Source organism: Schistocerca cancellata, chromosome 5, assembly GCF_023864275.1.
Source record: "Schistocerca cancellata isolate TAMUIC-IGC-003103 chromosome 5, iqSchCanc2.1, whole genome shotgun sequence".
Classification (NCBI taxonomy): domain Eukaryota; kingdom Metazoa; phylum Arthropoda; class Insecta; order Orthoptera; family Acrididae; genus Schistocerca; species Schistocerca cancellata.
The window spans coordinates 394,102,530-394,118,940 of record NC_064630.1 but is presented as its reverse complement, the minus strand read 5'-3'; the positions used below and the strand labels follow the sequence as shown (position 1 = coordinate 394,118,940).

At 39.8% G+C, this 16,411-nt stretch overlaps 1 protein-coding gene across 1 annotated transcript in view; it reads left to right on the top strand.

Moving 5' to 3' along the window:
- Window positions 1–740: 740 nt before the first annotated feature.
- The window catches only part of LOC126188561 (E3 ubiquitin-protein ligase MYCBP2-like), a gene marked incomplete at its 5' end in the record, with an annotated part of 354,851 nt that continues 339,180 nt past the window's right edge, over window positions 741–16,411 (top strand). The window contains 4 exons of the mRNA XM_049930160.1: window positions 741–968; window positions 2,459–2,644; window positions 2,752–2,928; window positions 10,080–10,286. Coding sequence (XP_049786117.1) covers window positions 741–968; window positions 2,459–2,644; window positions 2,752–2,928; window positions 10,080–10,286 — 798 coding nt within the window. The remainder of the gene's footprint in view (window positions 969–2,458; window positions 2,645–2,751; window positions 2,929–10,079; window positions 10,287–16,411) is intronic.

Here is a 16,411-nt window from a genome sequence, read left to right as displayed (position 1 = left end):
ATGTATACACAGAAGTGCAGCACAAATGGTGACAGATTTCATTGACCCATGGGAGTCTGTCACAGAGATGCTGAAGAAATTGAACTGGGAGACTCTTAAAGATAGACGTAAACTATCCCAAGAAAGCCTACATACGAAGTTCTTAGAACTCTCAATCTCATTGCCATGAAAAAAAAATAATGTTACAATAACAATGTCACAGCAATAAAGCTTTTTTTTGATACATTGGTCTGTATTTAAGAAATGAATTTTCACTGTTAAAAATGCGAGAATTATCCAGAAAGAAAACATATAAAGCACAGATAATATTTTGGAATGACTATATTATCCACATGATATTTACATGATCGCTACTCATGTCTGTACATTTTGATACATGTTCACTGGAGCAACTAGACAGTACTCTGCATTGCAGTTGATTTGTCTGTTTAGGTGTTATTTGTATTGTCTTGCTGATCAGACATCTGCTGCTGTGTTAGAGGCTACAATTTTAGGAACTGCTGTACATGATAGTGCTATTTATCTCGCCGAGATGATGGAATAGTTGTATGTTTACAAGTGAAAAGCAAAAATAATAACAGACTGTTCATTGAATAGTTGAGATATTTTTAATTCTGTCAGTTTCCTGGCTTTTTCGCTTATGTAAAATAATTTCACCAGGTGATGGATTAATGTAATGATTTGCAATGTAAAATCTCTGTCTTTTGTTGCTTTTTGAATTAAACCGTATTCTACCATGTTTCAGCTGCCACTCCAATGAACGACTCTTTCTGAAGGACTTAGTACAGTGCACCCCTGGTTCAAGTGGTGGTCGTCTGTCACGTTGGCTGCAGCCGGAATCGTATGTAGATCCAGCACGATGTGAGGTCCTGTATAGTCGGGATGACATGCGTTGTGGCTGGCCAGCAATTGTTACTGTACTGACCCGTGACCAATACGGGGATTTAGTACATGTTCCAAATCTTAGGGTATGTACATCATATTGTAACAGTTTCAGCAGAAATTTGTTAAAGTATCTTTAAATTGCTGAATTCTTACTTAGTGTCCAGAAACGACAGTGTTCGTGTGTGTGTGTGTGTGTGTGTGTGTGTGTGTGTGTGTGTGTGTGGGTTTGTCTGTTTTCTACTTCTGAATCTTGTTCTGCAAACAAAATTCTTCCTCCGTGTTTTCATCCAGTCCTGTGTCTAGAATGCTTAGCATTTGTCTGTGATTCAACACCTCCTCTTTGTAGTGAGAAGCACCCTTTCCATATTGTTGTTATTCCATCCTAGATTTTCCGTTTCTGTAATTCATATTTTTTGCAGTCTCACATTTGACATGGCAGCTATAGCTATAGCTGTTAAGGATAATTTGACAATACTGTTTATTCTACCTTGCTCCACATCTATAGCGGCCAATATCCTAAATAAACTGTGAGACACATTACGAAGTTTGTTTACTGCATTAACTACTTTTTCAAATCTCCCTTCTCTTGGTAAGAGTTTCCCAGCCATTTATTTCCACTCTGTTTTCCCTGTTTTATCTTTCCACATAATTTGTAACAGTCTTCCACTGCACCACATTCCAAATGATCATCTTCCTTGTCTTCAATATTGCCCATGTAATCTTGTTCTGCAAACAAAATTCTTCCTCCGTGTTTTCATCCAGTCCTGTGTCTAGAATGCTGGTATTCTCTCTTCTGTTAATCCTCATGGTTTCATCTTTATTTTGTTTTTCATCCTTAACTTGAATTGTGTTCTCAACTACCTATTCATTTCATTTAACATTTATTATAAGTCCTCTTTATTTTCCACCAGAAGGACTTACGTGCTAGTGTTAGTATTACTATGTGCATACTTTGCTCTTTTAACAGTCCCAAATTTTCTTCTTGTTTTTCCGTTGCTTCTTCTGCATACACAAAAACAGTGATGTTCAACTCCAATTTGCATTACACATTTTTAACGTGAACTAGTCATACTGATTCTTAATTTTTATTATTGCATTTGGATTTTATAGTTGCTGTAATTTACTCACCTCTCATTGAACTTATCTCCAATCTCTTAAGCCTTTCAAGCATTTTATTCAACTTTACAGTATTTGAGGCATTTTATAAATGAAATGAATATGAAATTGAATATATTCTGGTTGAATATGAATGAATAAAGCATGTACTGATGAAGTGCAGATGGGACAGTTTTTTCAGAATTAGTCAGAAATATTCTGGCATGGTTTGAGTATCCTGTCACAGTCAACTTATATATCTGTCAACTTATATATCACCTTATATATCTGTGTAGGAGCTTAAGCTGCCAGGTGAAATCATTTACCCTAGGAACTATTCATAGAAAGAAATCTGTTGTTGAGCTATAAGACTTAAGCCATTGCTTGTGCTCTGTATGACAATATTTGCTGTGTTGTAAGAAACTTGTTAACATATTGGTATTGTTATTTACATTTATCTCAACACATTTCTCTGTAGGTTGAGGTGAAAGCAGTTCCTATTGACAAAAAAGAACTAGGAAGCAGTGACCAGGGTCGCAAAATGCGTCGAATAAGTCAACCTGATGCACTAACGTTTGGTGGTCATGCACATCCAACCCTTGATGTACCCTATGAGGTGACAGTGAAAGATAAGATGTGCTACTATGCCATCAGTCTGATGAAGGTAATTTCAATGTCTTTTGTTTGGTGTGAGTGTAGTAGACACATTAACAAATGAAATAACTGTCTTTATGTATGTTTCATTCTACTTTGTGTATGCTCTCTGTACAGGCATATGAAAATTACTCATTTGAAGAACTGCGGTACACATCACCTGCAGTAAAACGTTCAAGCGAGAATATGCTGGTACGGCCAAATGGTGATGGTACATATAGTGCTACATGGACTCCAGGAAGTGTTGGTTGGTACTCAGTCCTTGTAACCATTGATGGTTATGATATGGAGGAGGTAAGGAGCACATTATGTACAAACCACTCCACTCATTAGTGTTTAGATATATGCTACTGAGTTTAAATGGTTCAAATATCCAACTTTCAGTTAACTATTGTTACTTAATAATCATCATAGACTCACAAAGACAATTCAGACATTTGCCAGTTGCAGCTACCTAGACAGTAATAAAATAAATCTAAGTTTGCCATTGTTTTATGACTACGTTTAAATTATTTCTGGTTCTTTATGACCTAGATATTAGTGTACTTTAGATCCATGCAGCAAAGATATATAGAGCATTTCTAAATTTTGTTTACAAGGGATTATGACACCTACAGTGTGCCAAGTAGATGATTTCAGTAGAAACCCACATATGGCATGTAACGATTTCCGTGTTACAGGGACCAACATTGAAAACAATATGTTTCACTCTTCTCCATCTGCTGGGAGAATATTTCTAAGTGGGTGGACAGTTGTGAAAGTATAATTCTTTTGTAAATATACACTGAGAAGCTCAGTAGAATGATTCTGCATTTACAAGTTCATAACTCTGTATTTAATATGATTCTTCTGTGATTATTTCCTCATACCCAATATATGAAGTTTGAAACAGTAATTTTGTGTATAATATGTCATGAATCTTTCGTCCCAGGCCTCTGTTCTCTGGACAAACATTTCCTGCAGTTTAAATGTAACTTAAAACCATCCATCTATTTTTCCAATTTTTTTACCTTTCCTTTATTTCATATATTTTGACTTCATTCATTGTGGGTGTGGTTCATACCTATACAGAGGATAGGTTCTCTCATGTTCCACTGTCTTTCTTTCCTCATTCACAGTTATTTCTCTTCAAACAGGAAGTGGTGCTATTCCTGTGAGGTGGTAAAACTATTCAACTGGAGTGGATTTCAAGCAACCTGTTAGATTCTGCAGGTGTCATTGAGAGCTATGTCCACCTGTTAAGCATATGTTGGATCATACCAAACATGATGTGCATACTCTGTGATAGAATAGCACAGTGTCGTCGCAGAAGTTTATATTGTTTCAGGTTGGCTATACCCACTGTGGTGCAACCAGTTTCTGTAGGAGATTGTTGCTGGTGGAAACTTTTGACTCTCAGTTCATGCAGTGCTTCTAGTAGCAAGAGATCTAGCAAGTGTCATTCCAAGATATTTTGAGGTCTGACAGTGCTCTAATTTAACACCTGACCACACTATTTTAAATTTGCAACTAGATTCCCAGTTTCTCAAATGAAAAGCACTCACTTGTATCTTTGAGGGATTTGGTTTGAGATGGTTTGTGTTGTTGTATCTGGAAAGTTGTTTGAAGGCATTTGTGAAAGGCATTTGTGAGGATGTCCTCCAGTGATTCAAAATCTTTGCTCTGTGTGGCTAGAGCAAGGTCATTGGCATACAAGAAGCTCCTGCTACTGGGTGCTATGCATTGGTCATTTATGTATATATTGAACAGAGCTGGAGCCAGCACACTTCCCTGTGGGAGGCTATTTTTCTGTAATCTCCAACAGCTTCGCTGTCCTTGGAAGTCAATGATGAACCTGCAATTTTGCAAAAGAGTGGAACGAGCTTAGTTAAGCTGAAACCTGTGGTCATGTTGTAGACTCTGGCTGATAGCAGCTGGTGATTGACTGTCATAAGATGCTGATAAACTCAAAAATCTCTACATGTATAGCAGTTCTTTTTCTCCCATCCAGTGCTTGCTGTCTGCCCCACCTGGACCCCTCCCAAACCCCACAGGCACATATGCATCACCTGGTAAGGCTTGTGCTAGTAGAACAGGCAGCACAGTGAGCGTGTGGAGCCCAAGAAACAGCTGTGATCAACTGAGACCCCGCTCCTACCACTCAACTTCCTGAAATATCAGTCACAAAGTAATTTTAACCAGAGTATAGTCACACTAGAGTCCCACTGTGAATGCTGCTCTCAGGCACAGGATGAGTTAATTGCTGTTTGTAAGCAGAAAGAAATTGCCCTGTCAACTGTCAACCTAGTGAAAACTGCTGGAAATGGGTGTGTTGTGTGAGCAACTGAGAAACATGGGCCATAGATACTTCAAGTACTATCCTCTCCTGTTGATACTGTCTCTTCTACAGGACATAGGGGGTATATTACCATTCATCCACCTGAGTGTGAGCGATATGTCCTGAATCATAGAGATAAGAACCAGTGAGAAGTTGAGGTATTACTCCCATTACCCTAACCAACAAGTTTGAGGTACCACCTTCCACTGACTGATTCTTGGCAATTGAAATATATGAAATTAAAGGGCCTCTTCTGGAAATGGCAACAAGGGCTGGGAAAGGTCACAGTGAGCTCTCAGTGTGTATGCCTGGAGGCCTTGTTAGAGAGGCTAATCCGGGAACTATTGAAGGGGACAGGGTGCAGTGATCTGAGGATTGTGGCACACATTGGAACAAACAGCGCCTCTCTCCTGGGCTCTGATATTGTACTTGGATCATTCTAGCATGGCAGAGAAGGCTGAGAAGACCCAACTTGCTCACGTAGTTTTAACATAGCTCATAACCTGCTGCATTGTCCACAGTACTATTTGTAGCCCTCTGGTTCTGAGTTGAGTAGAAGGCTTGAAACAAATACATGGAAGGTTCTGTGAAGTGCTAGGCTGTGACTTCTGAGACTTGCATCATAGGGCTAAGGACTGGAAGTTCCCTCTACATGGCTTGGGTGTGCACTACACATCAGAGGATGCTACCCTGGCGGTTTGTGTGTTTGGGCCACAATCAAAGATTTTTTAGGCTGGGTGAGTCTTCATCCACTCCATATAATAGTAGTTGTAGGAGATAAAATTTTTTGAAACATAATTCTTGGAAACAACAGTGGTTGTAAAAAGCAGCAGTTGTTCTTCATGCCATCCTACAGTGTGGAGTGACGGTCTAAGGATGATCGAACACTAATCAAAACCAGTCAACTTTATTAAAATAAAATTATTGTATGCAATCTGAACTGTTTTTTATAATATAAAAATTTAATAATTGTAGGAGACATCAAGGTCTCCATGGAAGATCGCAAGAAATACGTTCCACAATTGAGAGTATTAAGATCCTAGTGATCAACTACAGAAGCATTTGCAGTGAGGTGCCAGAGTTTGAAATGCTCCTAAAAAGTGCTGGACCTCACATAATGCTAGGCACAGAAAGCTGTCTAGAATCCAGAACCGATATCACTGAGACTTTTGTGGGAAATTTAAGCATACAAGTATATCGAAACGGTAGGCTAATTGAAATGGAGGTGGTGGAAACTCAAATTCATCGAGATGGAATTGAAAGCTGCATGCGAGATTGTTTGGGCAATGAGTGGTAGGCATAAAACTATAATTGAATTGTACAATCAGACACCAGAGTCATTCCTAGATGTACCTGCAAGGCTTAAAAGTAAACCTCAGTTCACTAGCATGTATACACCCAAATCCTACTGTCATCATCAGAGTAAACTTAAATCGTACAACAATTATTGGGATACTCACACTTTTGTAAGTGGTGGGTATAACAAAACACCCTTCGAAACAGTATTAATACCTTCTCAGAAAGCTACCTAGAACAGATAGTTCAGAAGACAACTCATGATGGAAGTATATTGGATCAAATGGTAACAAATAGAAGTGTCCCCCTCTTTGTGGACACCCATCCATGAGGCAGTTGTAGCAACAGTGACTACTAATGTACAAAGAGCAACTAAAACAAGTAGTAAGATTTATAGTTTATCAAACTAGATTTAACTTTAAACGGAAACAAGTTTATAAGAATAGTTGACCATATTCTGTATAGATATGTATATAGCAGAATAGTTGATAGTGGGAGGGACCCTCCATGATATAAAATCACTCTCAGGAAACTTCTAAAGAAAAAGAGACTACTGCGTAATAGGTGTAAAACAAAACATAGCGTTAAAGATAGATACATTGAATGGCACACATTTGGCTGTCAAGCAGGAAGACTTCAATGACTACTGTAGTATAATATTATCAGAAGAACTCTCACAAAACTGAAAGAAATTCTGGTCATATGTGAAGGCTATTAGTGACACCAAAGTTAGTGTCCTGGTGCTCACAGATGATACAGGAACTGAAATCAAAGTAACAAAAGAAAAAGGAGAAATGCTAAACTCCCATTTTCAGATGTTCCTTTACAAAAGAAAATCCATGAGTATCATTGCAATATAATTCTAGCACCACTGCATAAGTCGAGTGGCAGAGATATTAGCATCAGTGCCATTGAGATGCAGTTGTCTTAATGAAGTTCTGTCCGATGAAAGCTGCAAATATATTCAGTTACATCTTGACAACATTTCAAAGTGTTGGAAGGATTGGTAACTTGCTTTAAAAGTTCAGAAATGTAAAACTGTGCACTTCATAAAATGAGAAAAATCTAGTACCCTATCAGTGAGTCATAAATAGGCTCAGTTACCTCATAAAAATATCTGGATGTAGCAGTTTGCAGGACTATGAAATAGAGCAATGACATTGACTCAGACGCAAGTAAAACAGATGGCAGACTTTGGTTCATTGGTAGAATATTAGGGAAATGCAATCAGACTACAAAGGAGATTGCTTATAAAACACTTGTGTGACCCACTTAGGATATTGCTCCAAGTGTGCGATAAACTTATTAAATAGAAGTAACAGGGGATATTGAACATATACAGAAAAAGGCAGCACAAATGGTCACAGGTCTATTTGACCCATGGGAGATCATCACGGAAGTGCTGAGGAAACTGTACTTGAAGATGCTTGAAGATACCGGTAGACACAAATTATCCCATGAAAATCTACTTACAAAGTTGCAAGAACTAAGGGGTGTAGGATGTAGGAATATACTACACACTCTATATGTAGCTATTAGGGAGATCAAGAAGGCAAGATTAGAATAATTACAGCTTACACAGAGGCATTAAGCAATCATTTTTCCACATTTCACATGTGAATGGAATATGAACAACCGTAACCCTCTGCCTGCACTTCATCGTGGTTTGCAGGAATATACATGTAGCTGTAGATGCAAATGACTACCTGTGAGTATAAACATTATTATTTAATAACAGCATTTTCATCTGTTTCTGGTGGCCTGTCAAACATTGGAATTCAAAATTAATGTGGCACGCAGCAATTAATTTTTGTACATTTTGTAAGGGGACTGGTTGTACACTTTGTGTTCCCACATTTGTGACATTTCCAGTGCCAGAACACATGGGTTCCACAGCAAATTGAAAGTACATACAGAAAAAAATGCACTCTCCTATGTACTATCACACAGTAAGTTGCTCTCTAAGCTGCTGCTTGGAAACGGGCAGAGAGCGAGCAGTTTTAATATTGGGAGCTGCAACTTCTCCAGTTAGGGTCTCACAATTTGATTTGAAAAAGATTACTTCTACAATTCATTCTTTGATGTAGTTCTGTTCAACGTATATCTGACTAGCAACAGAATCAAAATGAAGTTAGCCCTGAAACTGTGATCGAACCATTCAAAAAGCTTTCATTTCCTGTTATAGAACTTGCACAATTGGTCATGCTGTGTAGTTTATAAAAAGTCACAAAATTTTAACGCTGGATACCAGAAAACTTGATTTTACATTTTTTTGTGAAAAAAAACTGCTCAGGCTCTTGAAGTTGAATATTTTTATTTTGGTATTGCTAACATTTATTGTTTGACAAACATTGGTACAATCTGTAGCTGGAACACATCAACAAGTCACAATCCTGCTGATATGAGCAGACTGATCCCAGCCAACTAGATACTGAAGAGAATCCAGGCAGAAAATCAAAATCCAAACTCACTATGAGTAAATGAGTCAGTAGTGTAGTAGAAACCTGTATCAGAAATAAAATATGACATTCTTCGACCTCATGCATGCTGCAGGTCAAAAACAAAAGAAAATGTTGTATAAGAATAATCGTTAGAAGATTTCAGACAGTGTATGTGCTGCATTTAGGTTGACAACAAGTCAAGCAGGCCAGCAAGTATCTGAAGTATTCTGCAGTTGTGAAGAGAGGGTAATGATGGCTGCTTGTGCTGGTGTTATATACTGATATTGGTGAGAGAAGCAGACCGCTCCATACATAGCTGGCTGAAGGAATGGTGGTCACATTGTGGTTGGTGCAGGCCTGACTTCTTGATGATACACATCTTCAGTTGTTATAGCAGCTCTCATTCAGTAGGGTCATCAATAGAATTGCCAGACATTTGAAAACTCTCTTTATGAGTTGAATTTATTGTTTTCTCTTTGTCCCTGTTTCTTCTCTAAGAATCAATGTTTTACTTAATGTTGATGGTTGTTGCAACTTCCTTTCACAAGAGATATAAATTGTTTTGATGTTCAAGAAGAAACCATTGCAAAACCAGAGAAACAAGATTTGCCCTGCAACTGTCAGTGCAGGGATCACACATGTTAATGTAGATAACTGCTAGCATGTGAATGTAAGGTGCATATGGACATAAACAAGCACAACATGCATGTGCAAGCATGTGTGTGAGCGAACGTGTGCGCGCGCACGCACACGCACACACACACACACACACACACACACACACACACACACACACACACACACACACTTTTTGATCCACAATGAATATAGACAGGACCGGTTCGGGAATATCCCCCCCCCCCCCTTCTCTGAACCCCCCTCCCTGTATACTTTCACTTGTGTCAGTTTTCGCTACTAATTCTCATATGTGCTGTTTACAAATTTTGCACTTGCATGCTCCTAGTGCCCCTCTCCACATGGTGTCCCAAGCTGCTGCTAGTAATTGTGATTCGTCTTGTATAAAAATCTTACAGTTGTGGCACCTCCTCTCAGTTTTGCACCCAAAGCAGCTGCTTGTGTCACTTGGGTCTTATTAAACTGGCCCTGGATATAGGATATCTTGAATGTAATTTGTAGACATCATTAACAATGATATTCCAACTTATAAAACTTCTTCACTGATTTTTAAATAAAAACATGGTACAATGACATCAAATCAATTACAGAATTAAAGCAAAAGGTCCATCCTCAGATCAGTGTGTAAGAATTTTAAATTTAAAAGATGTCAGGCTAAACTGAAAAAAAAAAAAAAAAATAGATCTCTGATTTTATATAGCTAATGCTAATATCTGTGATAACTGTATTTACATTTTTTTTTTAAATTTCTGCAGGCATATAAAGTTGAAGTCAAGGAACCACCTCAGGGCATGACACCACCAACACAGAGTGTAGTGAAAAAGGCACCACATCAGCCCAGCCGACTCAGGAAATTTGTTGCTAAAAATAGTGCTGGGCTGCGAATCCGTGCTCATCCTTCTCTACAGAGTGAGCAAATTGGTGTGGTACACGTAAATGGAACTATTGCTTTTGTGGATGAGGTAACGGATTTGAAGTTAGGGTATAAACTACTCTTGTCGTAACTCTTACTCCTTTAGTCTGGACTTCTTTAGTAAATTACATCTGTAGTAATATACTCTTTTAGTAACTGTTGGAGAGCGCAATTTCTATTTACTTCTTTGGTTGTAACTAAAGTAGTAATGCCTTTTGACTAAAGAAGTAAGTCATTTCTGCCCACTGCTGGCACATGCATTACGTTCCCTCTCGGAAAATATTGATTGTCGGCAGACGTTATTGCATCACCTTTTGCGTAATTTATGTTCATTGCTATAATGTTAGAAGCTAGAAAGGCTTATTAAATTGAATTATTAAAATTGGAAAATCTACTTGCTGTTGTACTAATTAATGATAAGATCTGTGTATTATGAAAAAGAAACGTCCTATTCATGGATGAATTTATTGTTAACCCCGCCACCTACAGCTACCAACATCCATTGTTGGTTGGCGACATGTATTACTTTAAGCGACAATTTGAGATAGTAGCTAGTAACATCATGGAGGTACCCAAGAAACATTCAAAAAACATACCAGAAAATGAAAGAGAGCGTTTTGCTGAAATAATGAAAAAGTACATAACTACTATTGAATCTAAAAAGCACTATGTCAACATGCTAAAAAGAAAAAGGATTCTTGGGAAAAAATACATGTTGAATACAATACAGAAACTTACACAAAGTTCAAATGAGCAGCTTAAAGTAACTTAAAATGAAAGCTACATATAATCAAGAACAGTTTCAAACTGGCAGTGGAGTAGGTGAGACGAAGATCTACGATATAAGCCAAATGGTTGTTGATATCGTCCAACAAGTTTTTGGGGTGTAGCTGGAATTAATGACAATGACACATCTGAAGATAATGTGATACTGTCAAGCAACTTCGATGATGGTAACTTCTCTGAAGGTAGCAATGAAACGGCTGAAGGTGGAACTTTATCCTATAGTCGTGCACCTCGGCCTGCATTCTCTGGTGGGAGCTTATCAGAAGATGCGCCCAGAAAAAAGAGGGTGAGAACATGTGATTGTAGTGAAGAACCGAGAGTTGTTGAAAAAAGCAGATTATCTCCATTCCTTAAAAATGCATTTAATACAAGAGAAATACACTCCTGGAAATTGAAATAAGAACACCGTGAACTCATTGTCCCAGGAAGGGGAAACTTTATTGACACATTCCTGGGGTCAGATACATCACATGATCACACTGACAGAACCACAGGCACATAGACACAGGCAACAGAGCATGCACAATGTCGGCACTAGTACAGTGTATATCCACCTTTCGCAGCAATGCAGGCTGCTATTCTCCCATGGAGACGATCGTAGAGATGCTGGATGTAGTCCTGTGGAATGGCTTGCCATGCCATTTCCACCTGGCGCCTCAGTTGGACCAGCGTTCGTGCTGGACGTGCAGACCGCGTGAGACGACGCTTCATCCAGTCCCAAACATGCTCAATGGGGGACAGATCCGGAGATCTTGCTGGCCAGGGTAGTTGACTTACACCTTCTAGAGCACGTTGGGTGGCACGGGATACATGCGGACGTGCATTGTCCTGTTGGAACAGCAAGTTCCCTTGCCGGTCTAGGAATGGTAGAACGATGGGTTCGATGACGGTTTGGATGTACCGTGCACTATTCAGTGTCCCCTCGACGATCACCAGTGGTGTACGGCCAGTGTAGGAGATCGCTCCCCACACCATGATGCCGGGTGTTGGCCCTGTGTGCCTCGGTCGTATGCAGTCCTGATTGTGGCGCTCACCTGCACGGCGCCAAACACGCATACGACCATCATTGGCACCAAGGCAGAAGCGACTCTCATCGCTGAAGACGACACGTCTCCATTCGTCCCTCCATTCACGCCTGTCGCGACACCACTGGAGGCGGGCTGCACGATGTTGGGGCGTGAGCGGAAGACGGCCTAACGGTGTGTGGGACCGTAGCCCGTCTTCATGGAGACGGTTGCGAATGGTCCTCGCCGATACCCCAGGAGCAACAGTGTCCCTAATTTGCTGGGAAGTGGCAGTGCGGTCCCCTACGGCACTGCATAGGATCCTACGGTCTTGGCGTGCATCCGTGCGTCGCTGCGGTCCGGTCCCAGGTCGACGGGCACGTGCACCTTCCGCCGACCACTGGCGACAACATCGATGTACTGTGGAGACCTCACGCCCCACGTGTTGAGCAATTTGGCGGTACGTCCACCCGGCCTCCCGCATGCCCACTATACGCCCTCGCTCAAAGTCCGTCAACTGCACATACGGTTCACGTCCACGCTGTCACGGCATGCTACCAGTGTTAAAGACTGCGATGGAGCTCCGTATGCCACGGCAAACTGGCTGACACTGACGGCGGCGGTGCACAAATGCTGCGCAGCTAGCGCCATTCGACGGCCAACACCGCGGTTCCTGGTGTGTCCGCTGTGCCGTGCGTGTGATCATTGCTTGTACAGCCCTCTCGCAGTGTCCGGAGCAAGTATGGTGGGTCTGACACACCAGTGTCAATGTGTTCTTTTTTTCATTTCCAGGAGTGTACAATGCAAAAATGTTATTAATCAAAAGACAAAGAGAAGTCAGGGAAGAAGAGCATAACCCTAAAATGGAAATTATGAGTAAGTCAAGAACATAAATGGAGCAAACTTCGGGTTCCAGTTCTTCAGCCAATGTGCTCGAGAAATTTGGGTTTTCTGAATGAATAAGAAAATATATATATATAACATCTTTTATTTCTAGCTATTTTTTTCAAATGATTATTGTGTTCTTGTTTCTTGTATGGCATAATAGTTGTGTTTATCATTTCAGCATCACTACTAATTTTTGTTAATACCACATTGTAATGTTTATCTTAATTTGCAATATTATAAAAGAAGTCTTTTTATTTTTATTTTTTTTAGGAATAATTGAATCATTGTATGACTGTGTACACTCAATTAAGAAATAAAATGAGAATGTTAATGCCCTAGCAAAAAATAAGAAAGAAAGAAAAAAAGAACACAACTAATTACACATAAATAAAATGAGTCAGTTTTCACTGCAGTAGTAAAAAAAAATCTGGTGGTTTATTTATTCATTTAAGAAGAAAAAGTCTTTACACTAACTTCTAATTTTCTAGAAAATTAGGTTTAATTGTAATTAAAGTAATTAAATAATAGACCTTCTGACAGCTTGGCCTGCAGCACCTGCTTCTGGCTGGAATGCATATTGTTCGATGTCATTAACATCCACAGCATCAGGGTGAAACACATCTCTTAGCTTCTATTTCAGAATTGTGTAGAACTGTAGCACCCACAGTAACATTCCCACACTTGTTCAGTTTAATTCACATTGTTTTAGTGAGAATTTGGAAATGTTTCTTCCAAACACCGAACGCTCGCTCTGTCACACGTCTGGTAGCAATATGGACTCTATTGTAGCGCAGCTCGGCTCCTGTGTGTGCTCGGAACACAGGCGTCATAAGGTGTTTGGAGAGAGCATATCCACTATCTCCAACAAGCAACCCATTATATTGTCCATTTTCAAATTCTGCAGCAACTCTATTCCCTTTTGTTCTTTGATATATTTTCTTGGCTCTGTGGCATGGATATATACAGTGGCTTTAGGGCAATTAAACTGTTTGTCACACTGTTAAAAGCTCTTCCAGCAGTAGTAGAACGCTCCTGTTACGATTTGATAAGTACCTGTGTGAAAGACAGTTCACAAAGAAGTTGCAGCCTAGGAGACAAAGCACAGTTCCTGTCAGTTTTATGCTGCAGTAACAGCTCCAGCATACCAAGCAGCAACTCCAAAGATTCCTTACAAAACCCAAACTACTCTTTAAAATCACTGTTGCTATACATCACAAATGGGTCTCTTCCATCTGTTACAACCCTCAGTCTTAGGATGTTCACCTCTTCCTCCATCTCCACATATCCTTCATGGTCCAGGTAATCCATAGAATTTGACACAAAACACAGAAGTCAAAGATCGCACCTAACTCTCTTACTTTACTCCTACTACTGTCTAGGAGTAAATTTTGGCCTTATTTCCTCCTTAAGTTTCCGGTACTAATGGAGTAGCATACTCTTTCATGGTGCTCTCCACCAGTAATGAAGTAAATAAATTTACTTTGGAAGTAAATGAAAAATTTACCCCTGGAGTAATTTACTCTTTTAGTTCAGTATTGTCAACTGGAAATTGCCGATTTCCTTCTCTCTTTGTAACTTACTACTTCAGTTTCACTTACTCCTGGTTGGTGCTTGACACCCTTAGAATTAGTATTCAACACTTTTATGAGGCCAATTATTATAGTCATATCAATAGAAGTGTACACTGTGCCATTCCGCCGGCCAGAGGGGACGGTTCTAGGCACTACAGTCTGGAACCGTGCGACCGCTACGGTCGCAGGTTCGAATCCTGCCTCGGGCATGGATGTGTGTGATATCCTTAAGTTAGTTAGGTTTAAGTAATTCTAAGTTCTAGGGGACTAATGACCTCAGCAATTAAGTCCCATAGTGCTCAGAGCTATTTGAACCATTTTTTGTGCCCTTCTAAATTTGTTTTTGTGTGCAGCAGCTGAAAATTTGTGATAGTGATAGTTATGAAGTGAAAATGCTGCCCAAGAGCAGGTATGGTATCATGAATACCGATTGTTAAAACAATAATGTACAAATGGAAAGTAAAATTTCAATATTCAATTTAAAGGATCAAAACAAGCAAGGTATGAGAAGAGATAAATAGGATTTAAGGGATATATAGTGCTATTTTGCCAACACACATCCCATGGCTCTGTCTTAGATAGCCCTGTAGGCAAGATTCTCAAAAAATGAAGTAATTTACACTTATGACCAATCAAATTAGACACGCCTACCTATTGTTGTTAGCGTCCTCTTTCAACCTGATGACAGTGGTAACACAGAATGTTGTGGTCTCCATGAGACACCGAAAGCATTGGGAAACTTATCATGATCCATGATGGCTTAACCATTGCCCACGACTCATGGATATTGGGAATATCAGAGTGTGAGGCACATACAATGCCTGTAGGATGATAGTAACAAACAAATGAGTGCACGTGATTGAACAGGAGGGTCATGTATTATTTATTGGCAAGCGATAATGCTAGATGTCTTAACCTGTGTAAGTATCCCTTTTGTGCCTGAACAGTGCTCTGTCACAAAGCAGGAATCATTGCCTCATAAGGTTTTCAATGCTTACACCCTGTCATCAGCATGTGCTGACATATACTGGAACTCATCAGTTGAGGTGATTTTCTTCCAAGTTTCAAAAGTCCAACACTTGTTTTCCTGTGCCTTTGCTAATTTCTGTGCTCTGTGATGTGTGGTAAACAGAGGTACTGCCTATGAGATGACTTCTGTAAATCTGCCTTTAAACTAGCCTTCATCTCTCAATGATGTGAAGATTCACCAGGAACGACGTGATGTAGATTCCACGTTAAACTGTAGATCGCTTTTCCCAGTTAGGATTACTGGGCTGGGTTAGGAACGTGCAAGTCACTGAAGTGAGAATGTGGTTCTGGATCATCTCTGCTGACTGTTTTTTGTTGTTCAGCAAAGAATTTGCTGCTTTGTTCTCTGTTCTTTGTACAGTCTTCAATCAATGAGGGCAACCCCTGTCATCAGTACACTGACTTCTTCATGAGATTGGAAGTGTTGGTCAGACAGGCCATGCGCCATTGATCTAAACAGGTGATAATCAGAGGGAGCAATGTCTAGAGAATACGACAGGTGGGGTAGGACTTCCCATTTCAACATTTCCAAATACGTTTTGACCTTTTTTTGAAATGTAGGGTCGAGCGTTGTCATGCTGCAAAATCAATTTATCATGCCTCTCGCTGTATTGTGGCCATTTGTCTTTTAATGCTCTGCTCAAACACATTAATTGTGTTCAATAACAAACATCTGTGATTGTTTCACTTGGTTTTAACACCTCATAGTACTTAATGCCGAGCTGGTCCCACCAAATGCACAGCATGCTCTTTGAACTGTGAATATTCGGTTTGGTCGTCGACGTAGAAGTGTGGCCGGGATATCCCTATGATTTTTTGCATTTAGGGTTATCGTAATGAACCCATTTTTTGTCCCCAGTCACAGTGTGGTGTGGAAATCCCTTCCATTTTCGCCT